Source organism: Eucyclogobius newberryi, unplaced genomic scaffold, assembly GCF_026437365.1.
Source record: "Eucyclogobius newberryi isolate DKJ021-1_F unplaced genomic scaffold, fEucNew1.0.hap1 SCAF_21, whole genome shotgun sequence".
Lineage (NCBI taxonomy): Eukaryota > Metazoa > Chordata > Actinopteri > Gobiiformes > Gobiidae > Eucyclogobius > Eucyclogobius newberryi.
Genome location: NW_027315846.1, coordinates 23833432 through 23851541, shown reverse-complemented (window position 1 = coordinate 23851541; position 18110 = coordinate 23833432). Strand labels below are relative to the sequence as shown.

Below are 18110 nucleotides of genomic sequence, written 5' to 3'. Positions count from 1 at the left end.
ATAACACAGGCCGAGGTGGCACGCACACGGGCCACAGATGGGGGGCGCTAATTTGGGCAAAGTAATGGGGCCCTCTTTAACCAATTACACTGTGGAAGCTGGTGCATAATACATTATTGGTTTGTACATTCAAGCTATATCAAACAACACAGACGTATGATCACGGGTGAAGACAGGAACACCGATTTATTTCCTCTGCAATTGTGGACTCATAGTGACATTTCATTGTAACAAGCAGTCATTTTTTATTATTGGAACGCTAGTGTCACTCGGATTTTTTTAATAATCACAACTAAGTACAGGGATGTGGGCGGGGATAAGGGGCAGGTGACACGTTACTCAAACACGCAGTAATCAATCAAAATACAACTTCAATCATTAGTTTCCTCAAATTTAACCACTAATTAAAGTTGACTTTGCATAATATGTGCCCTTTATGTTATCAAATCAAGTTGAGATATTTGCTTTTTATTAATGAAAATGCAGCGTTGGCCCTTTAATGTCATTCCGATTCACCAGCAGTTTACAACGCTGCTCCATCCTGGACAGAAGAGAGTCTTTGGACCGACTCTTCTCACCTCGCTCTTCTCACCTGAACTCTACAAAGAACGCTGCGGCGAAATCCAGCGCTATGGCAACGACAGCTGCGCAACTTTTTAGGAAATGGGCCGGTTATTATGGTGACAGCTTGTGTTTTCGATCATCGCTCGCATGCAAACCTGTGAAAAGCACGGTTGCTAAGGAAGATCTGATGCAATACGAGTCTACTGCTTCTGTCTCACTTCTGCTTTGTTGCAGCATTAGACGGAAAATCAGACAAACAGAAGTTATGAAAAGTCGCACTTCTGATTTTGCAGAAATCTTTTGATTAATAGTAGAAAACAGGAATTTGTCTCAAGGTGCACCGTGAAACCTGTGGCATCTGCTCGTCTCCATGGAGATTTTATTGCTTTGCCTGATGTATTCCACAGCATGGCATTAAACATATATATTCTTTTTAATTATAAATGTTTCTTAAAGTGACCTTGAAACATTGAAAAAATCATTTTATTATTTTTCTAGGTTTCATTTTTTTACCTTGAGCCGATGCGCGTAGGTTTGCCTTTCCACAGATCTGACCCGTAAATTGGCTGGAACATGCCGTCATACTGTGGAACATTCAGGGTTGCATGGGGACAAGCAGGCGACTGACAACCAGAAAAGTTATGTTTGACTTCACATTTACATTTGAGTGTCACTAGTTGCTTTTTGAAAATATAAAAACACAAAAACACGACCAGAGAGCTGAATTTTAAATAAAAATCCCAAATGGAAATCAACTAGAAATCGACTGGACAATAACAAAATCAAATCAACATTCAAGTCATGCTCAAATCAAAATAAGCTTCACTTCTTTCCCACTTCTATTGACGTGAATTCTGCAGGAGACAGAGTACAACTAACTACTTCATCTGCCAAACAGCAGGATTAAATAAACACAGAATAAAACAGTATTTAATCCTCTAAAAAGTGGAATTGCTTTTACTACAGATTTTTTTAAACAACCAAAACAAACATGCAATATAAATACATTAATTGAAATAAAAAGAGAGCGGGACCAGAGCAACACAAGCTAAGTAAAGAATAAAATGAGAAAATGAGGGGTTTCTAAAATAGTGGCCGGCCCCTGGCACTGCGACACGCTGCAGGTTAGATCAACCTGTCCCGCCATCATCTGAGCACTGGTCGTTTTCAAGATCGAGTTGTCATTATATACAATAAGAAAAACTAAAAATACTATTACTAAAATACTACAACACAACATACGGTAAATTCAAAATTTAAATCTACAAATGTCAAAACTGATCAATTATTATCTTTAAAAAAAAAAAAGAGTGCACTGCGTTGCTTTACTGGTAGATAGTCTGAATGTTCCACAGTGTGACATTAAAGGGGACATGTCTCGTAGTAGTATCTCGGGGTCTTGTTCACGAGTGAGGGAAGGATGGAGCGTGAGATTGACAGGCGGACCGGACTGTTGTGGTGAAGAAGGAGCCGAGTCCAAAGACGAAGCTCTGGATTTACCGGTCGGTCTACGTTCTACCCTCACCTATGGTCATGAGCTTTAGGTAATGACAAAAAGGACAAGATCGTGGATACAAGTGGTCAAAATGAGTTTCCTCTGTCGCTCTCTTAGAGATACGGCGAGGAGCTCAGACACATGGGGGGAGCTCGGAGTAGAGCCGCTGCTCCTCCAGCTGAGGTGGCTCGGGCATCTGTTCCGGAGCCTCCTGGGCACCTCCCTGGGGAGGTGTTTCGGGCATGTCCCACCTGGAGGAGGGCCCGTGGAAGACCCAGGACACGCTGGCGGGACCATGTCTCTCAGCTGGCCTGGGAAGGCCTCAGGATCCCCCCGGAGGAGTTGGAGGAATTGTCTGGGGAGAGGGCAGTCTGGGAGTCCCTGGTTAAACTGCTGTCCCCAAGGATAAGCAGAAGACTGATGGATGGATATTACGTAGTAAACTGATTCAAACATATTGCCCTGGTAGATTCACCCACTTGTCTCCATCTCTTAAAGTTACATAATGCAAGTTTAATGAGAAAATCCAAACATGAGCGCGAATGCGACCACAACACCAGCGTGGTTTAGTCTGACTTCTGTCTCAATCAAACACTATGGAAACTAGTGATGTCATCTCAAAGCCAGTCCTTCACTTCAACTTTGCTTTGGCGGTTTGAGTGCACTTCAGAAATGTGTCTAATTTAAGCGGTATTTTGTCAGACTCTTTGGCATGTGTGCATTGATTTCCACTGGCGTCTGTAGACACGAGCGCGCATCTTCCAGCGCCAGCCAGTTCTAAAGACACGGAATTTTAACGTGACTTTGAAGCGTTTTCATTCCGTAATGGAGCGTTTAGAACATATTGAACAGAGAATACATACAATATGCTTATGAATTTAATGAGCGTGATTCGGTGAGAACAATTCAATAACGGCAACGTGGGAATAGAATAGTTTGGCAAAAATCCTGAAAGAGGTATTGGAAAGTATAGATACATGGTTTGATTTGATGTTATTTGTGCATTTATTTGCATTTCATATCAATTCAAACTGAGGTTGAAAGAAAACAATGGCCAACATTCATCCAGGACCTTCAGCCACAGCACGTCACACTTGAGGGTTACACTGGGTTATGTCCTAACTTGCTACAACATGCTAGTTAGCCGAGTGGCATAACCATGTCATTAGTCTTCACTTTACTGGAAGTATGTAAACAAAATGTCCCAACAGCACATTCCGGAGAACACATGCCCCATCAAAACAAGCCAGATACGGACTTTACAACTGACACATGTGAATGGCCCAATTGTTCTGAGCTTTAGCGTGACCATAGTTCACTGAGGCTGTATATCTGCAGTACACGTTGAGAATAACATGTCTCTGGGCTCAGTGTAAAGCTGTATCTAGTGCAAAGGCAGTTTCGCTATGTATTCAATTATCCGAGACCGTTTTATTTGGAATGTATGCATTACTCGTCTAATTCAAAGTGTAATGATGCCACTGTATGAAATAAATAACCAAGATATGCAAGTGTTTTGTGGAGTAATTGGCTGCTGGATTCTGGTGTTTTAGAATCCCATAGTGTGTAAACACGGGCTTTCATTGTTGTAGCTTTTATTACTGGATGAGTCATCATAGACCACGGTGCGATACACGAGTAAACGCAGCACAGCGAGATGGCAACAGGCCATTGAACTGTGCACAACACTGCTGATCAAAGCCTCTAAATGCTGTTTTGATGCACTGTTGTAGTGATTATAATTAAAGCGCTCTTAAATAAAGAGCAATGGTGTAAAGTCGGTAACGTTAGCCGCTTACCTTAGCTTAAACAGGTAAAAGATACAACAGTTTGAGGTAAAAACTGTCCAATCTTTCACCAATTTAAATAAACCATGATGAATATTAGTCCACAAACACTGCAGTGTCCAATCAAGCTTTGATATCAATAGGTCTACATTATTATCGGAGATTTATCAAACTTTTTCTCGCATCGAGAGGCGTAAAAGTTGTGTGTGGACACTTGTGCTCTCTCTGGTGGAGCAATAGTATAAATAGAAAACAAGGCAAATGAAACGTCCCAGTTGACCAGACAAAATGATTTCATACTGTTAAGCATGACATAATTTTCTTTGACCAATATTTTTTATTCGTTGATTATTTTTCATTGTATAATAAAAGATGTATATGGATGACAGCAGCAAGGAAGAGGTATAGAGTGACAGAGTTGGAGTTTGGGGAGTGGATCATGAGTTTATATACGCCAATAAGACATTCTGTGTGTATTCCGTGTGTGTTCTGTGTGTATATGTACCTCACAATACAATATGTATCCCGATACAGGGTCCACGACACGATACAAATCCAGATACAGAGCAAACTTGTCCTGATTCACAATATTCCTTAAAACCGGTGTTAAATGTTTACTAGAATTATGTTTTGATTATTTAGAACAACAAAATGCATTTGAATTTTATGTTCACACTGTCCTCAAACATTGGACAGTTGTATTCTTATATTAAGATCATATATATCATAAGATATTCCTTTATTGTCCCACATGGGGAAATTTCATTGGTGTAACGCAGGTAGATACAGAGGTAGATCCAGAAGAACAGATCACTTATAGGAAGTCTGAAAAACACTTTCAGTAGAAGATCTCCTATAAATAAATAAAAACTCCCATAGACAAATAAATAAATAAATAAATACCATTGCATGTGATCACGACAGTAATTGCACATGAATATGTGTCACGACAGCACATAGATTGCACATGAATTTCACAGTAATTGCACATGAATATGTGTCACGACAGCACATAGATTGCACATGAATTTCACAGTAATTGCACATATGACAGAATTGCACATCAGTATTAGGTTAGGTCAGTATTGCGCCGGGATAACGTGACGATCTCCGGGTAAGACGACTGTTCTCCGCAGTTTCATGAGTTCCTCCTTTGTGGAAACGCGGTACGGCGCCGGCCAGGGGGGGCGGGGCCGGAGCCGGGGGGCGGGGCCGGAGCCGGGGGGCGGGGCCGGAGCCGGGGGACTCAGAGCCAAAACACATCGCAACGACACGACGAAAACACTCAATCCAGCCGAATAAAGTCAAAACAAGTTAATTTAAAGCGATTCCAGTGCGTGTCCCGATCGTTCATGAAGTTCCTCTTTCATATAAACGTGTATATAAACGTGTACCGACGACACGCCGTACTTTAGCGCGGCCGGAGGGCGCGCGGGGGCTGGTGGGCTCGCTCGGAGCTAGCTCACGTCACAACAACACAACGAAAAACTCTCAAATCCAGCCGAAAAAAGTCAAAAACAGTTGAATTAAAAAACTATTCCAGCGCGTGTCCCTATCGTACAGTAAAGTAGAAAAAAATATACTAACTATATTTACAAAATATAGGAGATAAAGCACAATAAGTGTGAGAAAGAAGAGAGAGCGTTTACACCGGGCTGCCAGCTGTACCAGCGCCTTATGACGTATGTTCAGCTCCTCAGACTCAGCCTGATGCAGCAGCCTGTAGGTTCAAAAGTGTAACTCTGCTATTTCTAATGAGTTTGTTGTTTTTGGCGTATCACGATACACATCTCTGTATCGATACACGTATTACCAAGAAGTCCAGCACGATATCGATATATTGAGCACAGCCCGTGTGTGTGTGTGTGTGTGTGTGTGTGTGTGTATATATATATATACACATACACATAGATATATATCACTTCTTGTGAGTGCAGTTGAGTCGCATGCACGTCAAATTCCTTTTTTCAAGGCATGTCTAGTCAACTAGAGCCCTACAGGACAAGAAACAAGCTGCAAAGATGTCGACAAGTGGACCTTCTTACTGCGAGGCGAACGTGCTAGTCACTGTGCCATCATGCAGCCTGAATCACTGAAACAAAGAATCCCTTTTCAACTTTAAAAAGTAATTATTTCACTGCATTTTGTATTCCTGAGAGCGACAGTGGATGTAAACTTCAGTCCACATCATTCCCCACACTGTAGCCTTAGTTCGTCCCTCATTGCTGCGATTGTCCTGTGTTTTGTGAGATCCTCTCTTCTCTCGCCCCCACACTGTCCCAAAGCTGTCAGGGCGCATCAGAACTTCCACCACGGCCGCACTTCCAACAGACCCGTGGTGCATTCAAAACCCCCAGAATCTCCTGTTTTTTCGCATGCCTTCCTGCCTTTGTGTCGTGTTGGCCTCTTCTCTGCCCTTTCAGCTGCGCACAGCGTATGTCGACAAATGTGTTTCACCCCGAGTTTAAGAAAATATTCCTGTCTACGTGAGAGGAAAAGACCTTCACAAGACAAATGGACAAAGCGGGCTCCAACATCTAAACATAATATTTTCCCACAAGAGGGTCCGGAATCTGAATTAACTCAGCCAGACAAGATAATAAAAGCTTAAAAAGACTTGATAGATAATATCCAAAGCATCATCGCTGATAAATGCAAGGCAAAAGGTTTATATTATTCAAATGTCAAAACTAAGAAATCCCAAATTAGTGTTGTCACGATACCAACAATACCAAAATTGTACTTTATGTTCTCATCTTAAAATATAACTAAAAATTTTTTTTGTATTGATACTTGCTCAAGTGAGTATCTTAATTGCGTGTTTTAGTATTGATTAGTATCTGATTTTCAATACTTTTCCCATAGCAATGTAGAACCACCATCACGTGCAAAACATCCCAGCATTATACACGCAAACGTCTCCAATCTGGTTCCAGGGCTGACCTCTGACCCGGGCAGCGGCAGGAGCCCGGTCTGACGCCAGTAGCAAATACCAGCAGTAATGGGGTGCTTATGTGTGCGTCCCCTCACTAATAATCAGCCGGATTAGAGTGGAGCCAAACCCCCGCAGGGTCCCTGTTCTCCCCCTCACACCGCCTCCCCCGTCTCCCCAACCTGCCCAGACCACCACAAAGACAGCATGGCATTGTGGGAAGTACACGCCATGTGACTTTTTTGGGAATACTTGATACTGATTTTATAGAAGATTTTACACGTCGCAGTATTTGACATATTTCTCTATACATGCCCCAGTGGACAGCACATATGCCTGACGTAAGGAGCGGGCTGCAGCGTGGAGAGTTTGCACAGTCCTGTCCTGTCTAATAAAGCCTATGGGCCAAAAAAAAAATCCATTTATGACATTTATAAATTAATAATAAATCCTCAAAAAATAAAAGATTAAATGCATAAAAACAACACTTTGAAGCCTGAACGTGTCAGTGGGCGGCGGCCCTCTGAGTCAGAATGACTTTTCTTCATCCAAAGGGGACATTCTTGTTTAAATTCTTCTACATAACACTAAGTTTACATGCACAGGTAACAGAGCACGCCCTTGATCTTATCTCAGTCTTGTTTCTCCAGAAATTGGTCTTGTCCCAGTCCCAGTCTACTGTGGATCAAAGAATCCAATAGGTACAAACGGGGGGCTGAGAGATCGCTAGAGGCATCTAGGAATTTAGCATTACTTAAACATTGTAGCTATAATAACTCAGATACGTACTGCATCGTCAGAAAATGTAAGAAACTCAAGAGGATAGAGGTGGGAGATGTATATAATAGAGGATAATATGTGCTTGTATGTGTTGTTCTGGAGATATTTGTGAATTTAATTTTTTTAACTAAATTTGACCCAAATAAAGCTTAGGTGCCACGCTTAAGGACACATGTTATCAAGTGTACTACATCAAAACATAAAACTTTTACACATTTTTTGCATAATTTAGATAGATAGATGAGTGCTAAAACCTCTTCTCTCTTCACATGGCATCTGTTGAAGTCTGAATAATGATTGTGAACAATAATTTGATTATAAAATTAGTTCTCCGTTAATTCAATCAAACTGATTAGTCAATAAACTTGTTTCAACCCTAATTAAAACAATGAAAAATGACCTCAAAGAGAGCGATGTCTAGTGTAATCTACCAAACACTTGTTTTTACACATTCCTGATGCGTTGTGAAACTATTGTCTGAAAATGTAGATATTCATTTCAGTCAGTTTCACTTAAATGTATATTGTGCGGGGAAATATCACAGATTTTTTTTTTCACGAACACCACTTAAAAGCAGACAAACAATAGCTCTGAGAACCCGCCCAGAGCCAAAAGCACCTTCTCCAGCCCTCGTTGTCCTATTGATCAGCCAGAGCCCAAATGAAATGTTGAGCCAGCAGAGGCCATACAAAGACACATAAGCTATTGGAGCAGAATAGCCTTTAACCACAGGCGTGCAGTCAAATGGAAGCTGATACGACAGTCAATACGTCTGGATGAGGCTGGAAACAACACTGGGAATGCACTCAAACTGGGAATGAAAACTCTCCTTTCAATCAATCAGAGACAATGTGAAATAATTAAGACTCCAAATGTTTTTTTTTTCAGGTATTTTGTGATCTGCTAAAACTTAAAGATGCAATGGACGATTTTTCGGCGATTTGAGAACGCAGGCGGAAGTGCGCATGCACCCGTGTGGACTGATACAACACACACGTGCGTTTGTTTATTAGCGCAACGGAGCGCATCGCATCTCTCGTCTCCCGTAGATTTCTGTCTCTTATGAGTCAGCTCGAACTGTCTTTCTCCGTCTTCATTTTGCCCCGTACACTGAGGGAACTATATTATGATAGATCTATGCGCTTAGGCATGCGGAAACGTGGGGAAGAACCGCACGCGGCTGCAGGTGAGCGGTAGGTGCGTTTTATGATTGATACGTGGCAGGACAAATGATTTATCCACGCCACGAGGAAATATGATCAAAAATTTGCTGAAAAAAATTAGCCATACCACCTTTAAATAGATCAGGATTTTACATTTTGTTCATTGTAAACTGCAGTATGGTTCTAAAACGGCTTTTAATAGATACGGCCATTGACTTCCTGTTCATTTTTCTTCCTTAAAAATCGCAAGTAAAACAGAATTGTGGGCGGGGATAGGGGGTAAGTGAAAACAGAAATGTTCAGACCGCTCCAGCCTCAAATGCAGGACCATACAGGATTACTCAAACATGAATGATTCACTGAAAATACAACTTTGAGAAATCTAATGAGGATAATTATTTAAAGAAAAGTTGATGTTTTTCACGAAAAATTGCACACACAAAAAATGAAAAATATATAAAAATGTCAACACAAACAGATAAAACATTTTTTTTTTTAAGTATTGCTGTAAACAAAACCAAATGATCCATGATATTGAGAGATGAGAGAGAAGGGAGGACATGCAGCAAATTGTTGGAGTCGGGATTCAAACTCACGACATTTTCTACCATTAATTCTCATATCATTCCAACACTGTCCACCATCTTATACGCCGCCCTTTTCCCTTTAAATGGCAACGTGAGCAGCTATGAGGGAAAAGTAAGATTTATTTTTTTATAACTCAAACTTCGACCTCAAATAGATAGTGAAGAGTTATCCAATAACCACATGTGCGCTCGAGTCTGGGCGGCTGTCGTGTCATGTTTTATCAGATCCCCCTCTGCTCCTGCAAGTGTATCCATTATACCCGACATGAAAAATGTATCACACTTGAAGGGCAATATTTGTATCCAGTTTGGAGGGTTTGACAGTAAACTATAACATACAACGAAGAGCATCAGACAAGACTTACATCATTTATTTATAATTGTTTGAGTGTGACAGAAATGGAAGCAAAAGAGTTTGGTCTGAAGTGAAATTATGTACAATTTAACCAGGCGGAATTTTTAAAAAGTACAATTTTTCACAATTCTTAATAGTGCAGATCCTTATTGCGCAAATACAGCAAATATATTTTAAAAAGGCACCCAAGAAAAGACGTGGACATTGCAATGACAAAAAAATAAGACTTGACCTTGAGCGATAAAGACTTGACTTATTCCTGCACTGGAAAACAACGCTTCACAGAGACGCCAATCAGTCTGGGAATCGAACCCACGCACTTCTAACCTCTGCTGCCGGTCGTTTATTTTTGGGAGAGCTGGACTGTTGGTTTGGAGAAGGAGAGCAAAGCAAAGACCCGAAAATGAACAACTTAAACAACTGCATGGAATAAACTTCTGGCATAAACCGAGCGTAACGTATGAGAAAAACGCTGAAATGCACAGAAATAATCCAGCGTTTAAGACTAGATTGAAGCATTAAACTCTGAAATCCTGTGGGGAAAGCACCAAACTGTTCTTTCTTCTATGTATTCAAGTCATTCTGATTATAAAAAAAAGAATCCTTTCACTCGCAGCCGAACGCAAACCCAGTCTCCTGCTGCCGTCTGCACCTCCGCTGATGCTGAAACCAACATGCTGCAGACCATTAATTATTTAAATACTTCATACATTGACCCTTTTACTACTCTATGCAACTCGACGTGCCCCACCGAAAGATGAAGGTTACGGAAAAGAAGCCTCTGTTTGTCATCCAAATTGTCCAGACTGGGCCTTCTTTGTTGAGGCTAAAAAAAAAAGTGTCACGCGCTCGAAATATTTCTTCTCCAGCTCGTCCCGAAGACCCTCACTGGGGTCAAGGTCTGTGGAAGATTAGAATCTACTTCTCCTTTAGATGTTCTCTCTGCTCAATGCCAATGATTTGACCATTCTCAAATCTATATTCCATGACTATGGGATTCGTCTTTCCACACGGTCGTTTCAGAAATGAGAAGCCGCATCAGTCGGGTTGAAATACCGTGTTGCAGCTGAAAGATAATCACCCATACAGTAATTATCCAGTAGTTAATCCAATTATTTAGCTGAATTTAGTTGGTTTAGAAGCATAACGTTGCATAAAGGGGTTTTTCCGACCATTTTTTGAGGAAAACTACAATAAAACCAGAAAAATAATGAAGTTACGAACAAGTTATGCTTATTTACATGTTATAAAAAGGTGTACATTGTACTGCTTGTCTGCGTGAAGATGTAATCCTTTTTCCTGGAATGTTCCACAGTACGACTTTAAACGCATCGATCAATCTTGAGCTTTATTCAATACCAGCTAGTTTTATTGCTCAAAAATACATTAAAAACATGCATTCTTCAATTCGATTTCAACAACACGATGACATTAAAAACAGTCTTTTTTTTTTACACAATCAAATTCCAAGCGTAGATAACACTAGCACTTTCTTTATATTCTTTATGTTATGTTGTCTTTTACTAGTTCTGGTAAAAGGTTAGGAAACAATGGAAACAAGCAGCTGGCACGTCCTCCACCAGAAATGATGCATCCTGTACCATTCAATTTAGAGCTTGCATAAACATAGTGTATGAGGGAAAAGTCTACATTTTTCCATACATTCATTTAAATAGATCAGCCTGAGTGTTTTAGTTTGTATCCAATCCACTCATCAAAGTAGGATTTGTGTTCAAAACTGCAGAGGATTTCATAGTGACATTTACAGTAACAAGCAGCGAGAACACAACAAAACCACTCAGTTTTTTTTCTAAAAACAAAGGTGTGGGCGGGGATAGGGGGTAGGTGAAGACAGGATTTTTCTGAGCCACAGCTGCAGGACAACACAAGATAAAAATCAACCACAATCAAACTTTAGAGTAAACTAACGACGAGGAACCACGTGAGTCACAATGCCCAGCTTCACCCATCTCTCCCGGGGGCCCCTGCCATGCCATCTCTCCGGGGGGGCCCCCAGCATTCACTCACCTGGGGCTCTTGTTCTTGCTCTCCTTCTTGTTGAGCACGCCGGGCACGCAGTTGGTCAGCTCGGTCCAGTCCGCGTGCAGCCCGCAGCTCCAGCCGGTGGAGAAGCGCGAGAACAACCACGTCTCCTTCCGGTTCGGCCGGTAGCACGTACACTTCTTCTGGCCGGGCCGGCAGTCGCACGGCACCTCCAGGCGCACGTTCTGGACCAGGTGCCGCCCGAACGTGGTCCCGCCGGTCTTCTGGATGTGGAGGAACACGATCACGTCCTCGCCTTTCATCTGGAAGTCGATAGTCCGCTCCAGATCCCGCACGGGGAAGTAGTATTTCTTGACATAGTGCGGGTCCGGGGTCGGGAAGATGTCCACATCGTCTCCCTCCGTGAAGTAGCCGTGCGGGGAGCCGAAACTGATCACCCCGGGGGCCACGTACTGGTAAAGAATCAGCATAAAACAAACCGATCCGACGACGACCAGTAAGAATTTGCTGCTCCTCTCGACCATGGTCCTTGCTTCTTCCCGTCGGTGCGCGCTACCATTTCCCAGTGAGGCCGACGAAAGGCAGCGGGGCGAGGGGCTCCGTCATGCTCGCTCTGGTTCCCCCCCCCGGCGAAGAGAGAGGCTCCGGCGGGGATCACAAGGAGAAGCGCCGCGGTCCGCTCCGGAGAAGTTGGCTCATGGCGCTGGGACAGAACGGAGGGTTGTTTTTCAGCGAACGCGGCGGAAATGTGGAAGTTGGTGGAAAGACATTCGCGGTAAAAAGCTCCCGGACGCCGCTCCCGTTGGAGTGAAGTTGCCACGCCGCGGGCACAGCACACACTAGTGCGTCTCCGCCGCGGAGTTCATGTTGTGTTCCCAAGATGCAGCGCGACTTGCACCTTCTCTCTCTCTCTCTCTCTCTCTCTCTCTCTCTCTCTCTCTCTCTCTCTCTCTCTCTCTCTCTCTCTCTCTCTCTCGCTCTCTCGCTCTCTCTCTCTCTCTCTCTCTCTCTCGCTCTCTCTCTCTCTCTCTCTCTCTCTCTCTCTCTCTCTCGCTCTCTCTCTCTCTCTCTCTCTCTCTCTCTCTCTCTCTCTCTCTCTCGCTCTCTCTCTCTCTCTCTCTCTCTCTCTCTCTCTCTCTCGCTCTCTCGCTCTCTCTCTCTCTCTCTCTCGCTCTCTCTCTCTCTCTCTCTCTCTCTCTCTCTCTCTCTCTCTCGCTCTCTCGCTCTCTCGCTCTCTCTCTCTCTCTCGCTCTCTCTCTCTCTCTCTCTCTCTCTCGCTCTCGCTCTCGCTCTCTCTCTCTCTCTCTCTCGCTCTCTCGCTCTCTCGCTCTCTCTCTCTCTCGCTCTCGCTCTCTCTCTCTCTCTCTCTCTCTCTCTCTCTCGCTCTCTCGCTCTCTCTCTCTCTCGCTCTCTCTCTCTCTCTCTCTCTCTCTCTCTCTCTCTCTCTCTCTCGCTCTCTCTCGCTCTCTCTCTCTCTCTCTCTCTCTCTCTCTCGCTCTCTCTCTCTCTCTCTCTCTCTCGCTCTCTCTCGCTCTCTCTCTCTCTCTCTCTCTCTCACGACCCGCGAAAGCAAAAGTCGCTTTAATTTTCTGGTTGATGTGTAACGCCCACCGCATTCTTTTTGTTCTGCCCGCCTCAGCCAATCAGAGAGCAGCTTTGAGGACAAGCCCCGTTTTGATTGGTTTACGGAGTCATTTCAGCTTACACATTTTATTTTTGTCGTATTAGTAGACTTTTTTTCACTGCATTAATCAAGTTTTACGAGCTTTTTGCCATGTTATAGCAGTGTTTCCACATATAATCAGAGATCGTCACGTTATCCCGGCGGACATCCTAAGGAAAACGAATTTTCACAGAGACCTGGTTAACAGCAGAAATGCCAGACTCTATTGTAGGTTTGGACAATTTTCATCTGCTGCGGGCGGACAGAACGAGAGAATGCTTGAAGAAAAGAGGTGGAGGTCTGGCGGTGTATGTGAACACGAGCTGGTCCAAACCTGAACACTGCACAGTGAAGGAGCAGCTATGTAACAAGGATATTGAACTATTGGCTATTGGCATGAGGCCATATTATCTGCCCCGGGAGTTCTCACATGTGATTTTGATAGCAGTCTATGTGGCCCCGTCTGCCAATGCTGAAGATGCTTGTGAAGCACTGCTCTCCTGCACTTGTAGGCTGCAAACACAGCATCCACAGGCTCTCTTCCTCATCTCTGGTGACTTTAACCACGCTTTCTCCCTCTTCTGTTCTACCGACATACACCCAGTATGTCACCTGCCCCACCAGAGAGAATAGAACATTGGACTTGTTTTTTGTCAACACCAAGGAGGCTTATTCTTCTTCCCCCCTCCCTCCCCTGGGCAGCTCGGACCACAACCTTGTACATCTGAGGCCTGTGTATGAACCCTTCGTGCGCAGGCAGCCTGTGGTGTCCCGTGAGGTGAGGATGTGGTCTGCTGAGAGCGAGGAGGCTCTGAGGGACTGCTTCAGCACCACTGTCTGGACTGAGCTTTATGACCCACATGCGGAGGACATCAACACCATCACAGAGTGCATCACGGACTACATCAACTTCTGTTTTGAGAACATTGTTCCCTCCCGGACGGTGCGGTGTTTTCCAAACAACAAGCCATGGATTAACCGTGAACTGAAGGCTCTGCTGAAGGAGAAGAAGAGAGCCTTCAGGTCAGGGAACAAGGAGGAGCTGAGGACTGTGCAGAAGGAGCTGAGGAGGAAGATCAGGCAGGCTGAGGCCGGCTACAAGAGGAGGATGGAGGAGCAGCTGCAGCAAAAGAACATTCAGGGAGTGTGGAGGAGCCTGAAAACCATCTCGGGCTTCAAAATCCCCCCTGCCCAGACAGAGGGGGATCTACAGTGGGTGATTGATTTAAATGCTCACTTCTTGAGGTTTGATCGGTCACCCGCCCCTCCCCCTGCACAGCTGCACGCTCCCTCTTCCACAGCTGGACAATGCCCTGCATCTGTTCCTCTTCGCTTATCTGCCCCGGACCATCAGCTCCCCACTTCGCCTGGACTCACCCATCCCCCCAGCACACGGTCCCCCTGCCAACCACTGACTGACACAGCAGCACAGGTGAGGAGTGAGCTGAAGAGGACCAGCAGGACCTGATGGCATCAGCCCCAGGCTCCTTAAGTCCTGCACAGATGAACTGTGTGGAGTTATGGAGCATGTCTTCAACATGAGCCTGAAGCTGAGGGTGGTACCACAGGTCTGGAAGACCTCCTGTCTGGTACCTGTGCCTAAGACACCGCGCCCCAAAGACCTCAACAGCTTCAGGCCAGTGGCTCTCACGTCCCACCTGATGAAGACACTGGAGCGGCTAGTCTTGGACCACCTCTGCTCCACCGTGAGCTCAGCCATGGACCCGCTGCAGTTTGCATATCGGTCTGGCATCGGAGTGGAGGACGCCGTCATCTCCCTGCTGCACCGCTCTCTCTCTCACCTGGAAAAGCCTGGCAGCTCTGTGAGGATCCTGTTCTTCGATCTTTCCAGCGCCTTCAACACCATCAGCTCCTGAGGGACAAGCTGGAGACGGCTGGTGTGAAGTATGACCTGGCAGAGTGGATCCTGGACTACCTCACAGACCGACCCCAGTTTGTGAGAGCCCGGAACTGTGTGTCTGACACTCGGACCTGCAGTGTGGGGGCGCCCCAGGGCACTGTCCTCGCGCCCTTTCTCTTCACCCTTTACACTGCAGACTTCAGACATGACACGGACAGCTGTGTCCTGCAGAAGTTCTATGACGACTCTGCCATCATCGGACTCATCACGGACGATGATGACGCGGAGTACAGAGGACTGGCGCAGGACTTTGTGGACTGGTGTCAGCGGAACCACCTCCTCATCAACGCGGGGAAGACCAAGGAGATGGTGGTGGATTTCTGCAGACGCCACTCCACTTCCCCCTCACCAGTGAACATCCAGGGACGGGACATTGAGAGAATGGACTCATACAAGTACCTGGGTGTTCATCTGAACCACAAACTGGACTGGACTCATAACACAGACGCACTGTACAGGAAGAGCCAGAGTCGGCTCTACCTCCTGAGGAGACTCAGGTCTTTTGGAGTGACAGGGCCACTCCTGAAGACCTTCTACAACTCTGTGGTGGCATCAGCTCCTGTAGGTGTGGCCTGCTGGAGCAGCAGCATCACAGAGAGGGAGAGGAAGAGGCTGGACAGAGTCATCAAGAAGTCCAGCTCCGTCCTGGGCTGTGCTCTGGACTTGGTGCAGGAGGTAGGGGACAGGAGGGTCCTGGCTAGATTCACATCTATGCTGGACCATGAGTGTCGCCCCCTGCAGGACACTCTGTCCGCTCTGGAGAGCAGCTTCAGTGAGAGACTGATCCACCCTCGATGTGTGAAGGAGAGGTTCCGTAGGTCTTTCCTTCCTGCTGCTGTCAGACTTTATAACAAAAACTGTTAGTACTGAACACTCGCAATACTGACCTAACCTAATACTGATGTGCAATTCTGTCATATGTGCAATTGCTGTTGGAATTCATGTGCAATTACTGTGAAATTCGTGTGCAATCTATGTGCTGTCGTGACACATATTCATGTGCAGTTACTGTATTTATTTATGTATTTATTTGTCTATGGGAGTTTTTATTTATTTATAGGAGATCTTCTACTGAAAGTGTTTTTCAGACTTCCTATAAGTGATCTGTTCTTCTGTATCTACCTCTGTATCTACCTGCGTTGCACCAATGAAATTTCCCCATGAGGGACAATAAAGGAATATCTTATCTTATCTTAGCACCCCGGGCCGCTATGCTAATAGTGCTAATGCTAACTTATGCTAACGTCTATTACCAAAATTGAGATTCAGGAATGTTGTGTATTTTCAACACTAAATCACACTGACTGAAAATTGCCTGCTTGTTTTGTCACGTGAAAAGCTAAGATTGATAAATTACTAAGCTGTTTTAAGATAAGATAAGATAATCCTTTAATATCCACGCAAGGGGAAATTTTGTTGTTACAACGCAGTAGAACAGCTCTTATTAACAAAACTCCTCTCCTATCTTAATAGTAATAATACTAAAATATAGCCGCAAGCGGCAATGATCGGCCCTCGCCACGCCGCAAGAGGAGGGGGCGCTAACGCGCCCCAATTGTCCTTTTATTACGCCTACTGCTGAATCTGTGACGCTGTCACATCTTCTCCCCTTTGTTTTACCATTAAAAAGCTATTTTATTTTGAATTCTTGGCAAAATGTGCGGCTTTGCCGCACAGACACCGTGACTCTTTGAATAAAAATGTGGATAACTTTTGATGGTCCACCCCTGAAGATGAGTCTCACCAAATTTCAGGTCCTGGGAGGAGTTCGTGAAAGTCTAAAGTGTAAACATGTTCTGGCGATTTCCCCATTGGAATAATTGGAAGGTTTCGGTCATCGTTACAGCAAAACCATAACAATTATGACATGGGTCTCATTGACTTTTTGATGGGGCCAAAATTGAGTTGTGTGTCAAATTTCATATAATTTCGCAAAACTAAATATTTAACCTCCATATAAAATCTGTAGGGGGCGCTGTGGCTCCAAATTAATTTAATTCACTTCAAGTAGGTTTAGGGCAAAGAGTTTAACAACTGATTCTAATTTGACGCAATACGGACTTTATCTGCGCAAGCGGCAGAAATGTTTCCTTCTTTCTTTCTTCTTCTTCTTCTCGGGACCAACCCCCCTATTTTTCACCCAGTGAACATTGACGAAAAGTCACAAAAATTAGCATACCTCATGGTGTGGGTCCCTGGTCACTGACGGGTACTTTCGTTAATTTTGAGTGGGCTCCGCCCACTTCGTGTATTTGGCCCTCTATACAGTAATAATGTTCAATTTTTGCATTACATGCTTATATGCACGGAACATGCAAGAGATGGGGAACGTATTCGTGAGCTACTTAGCGCAAATGAGTGCTTTATATGGGGATGGGTCGTCATCCCAATTTAAAGTGCTCGTTTAGTGCGTACTTTTGCACGGGCTTCGCCCGTTTACAACGGTAAAGTTCCATTTTCCTACTACTAATTAGTATGCACGGGGCGTGCGTGAGTGAAGGAGTGCGTTAGTGAGTGTTTGGAAGTGGGCGAGCGCTTCGCGCTCGATTTCGTGCGCACTACGTGCGCACTTTCGCAGCCGTGCTTCGCACGGCCTTACGAGATTAATAGGCCTCTCGCCAGCTTGTGGCGCTCGGGCCTAAATAAATATAATAGAATAAAATAAAAATAGAATAAAATAAAGTAAAAATAACTAGCACAAGACTAGGTAATACTATTAGCAGGTAAGTAAACCGTATAAAAAACAAAATAGAAAACTCTTATTTACAGGTATTGCACATGGTTGATTCAGTATTGCACATGAATATGATGGTATTGCACATGGTTACATCAGTATTGCACATGTTCAGGGCTAGCAGT

General features: G+C 44.4%; 1 protein-coding gene across 1 annotated transcript in view; it reads right to left on the bottom strand.

The window, feature by feature from the left end:
• Nucleotides 1-12383, bottom strand: part of hs6st1a (heparan sulfate 6-O-sulfotransferase 1a) — a 96866-nt gene extending 84483 nt beyond the window's left edge. The window contains exon 1 of the mRNA XM_072457771.1: nt 11692-12383. Within this exon, the coding sequence (XP_072313872.1) occupies nt 11692-12191 (500 nt within the window). The 5' untranslated portion in view covers nt 12192-12383. The remainder of the gene's footprint in view (nt 1-11691) is intronic.
• Between the last annotated feature and the right edge of the window lie 5727 nt (nt 12384-18110).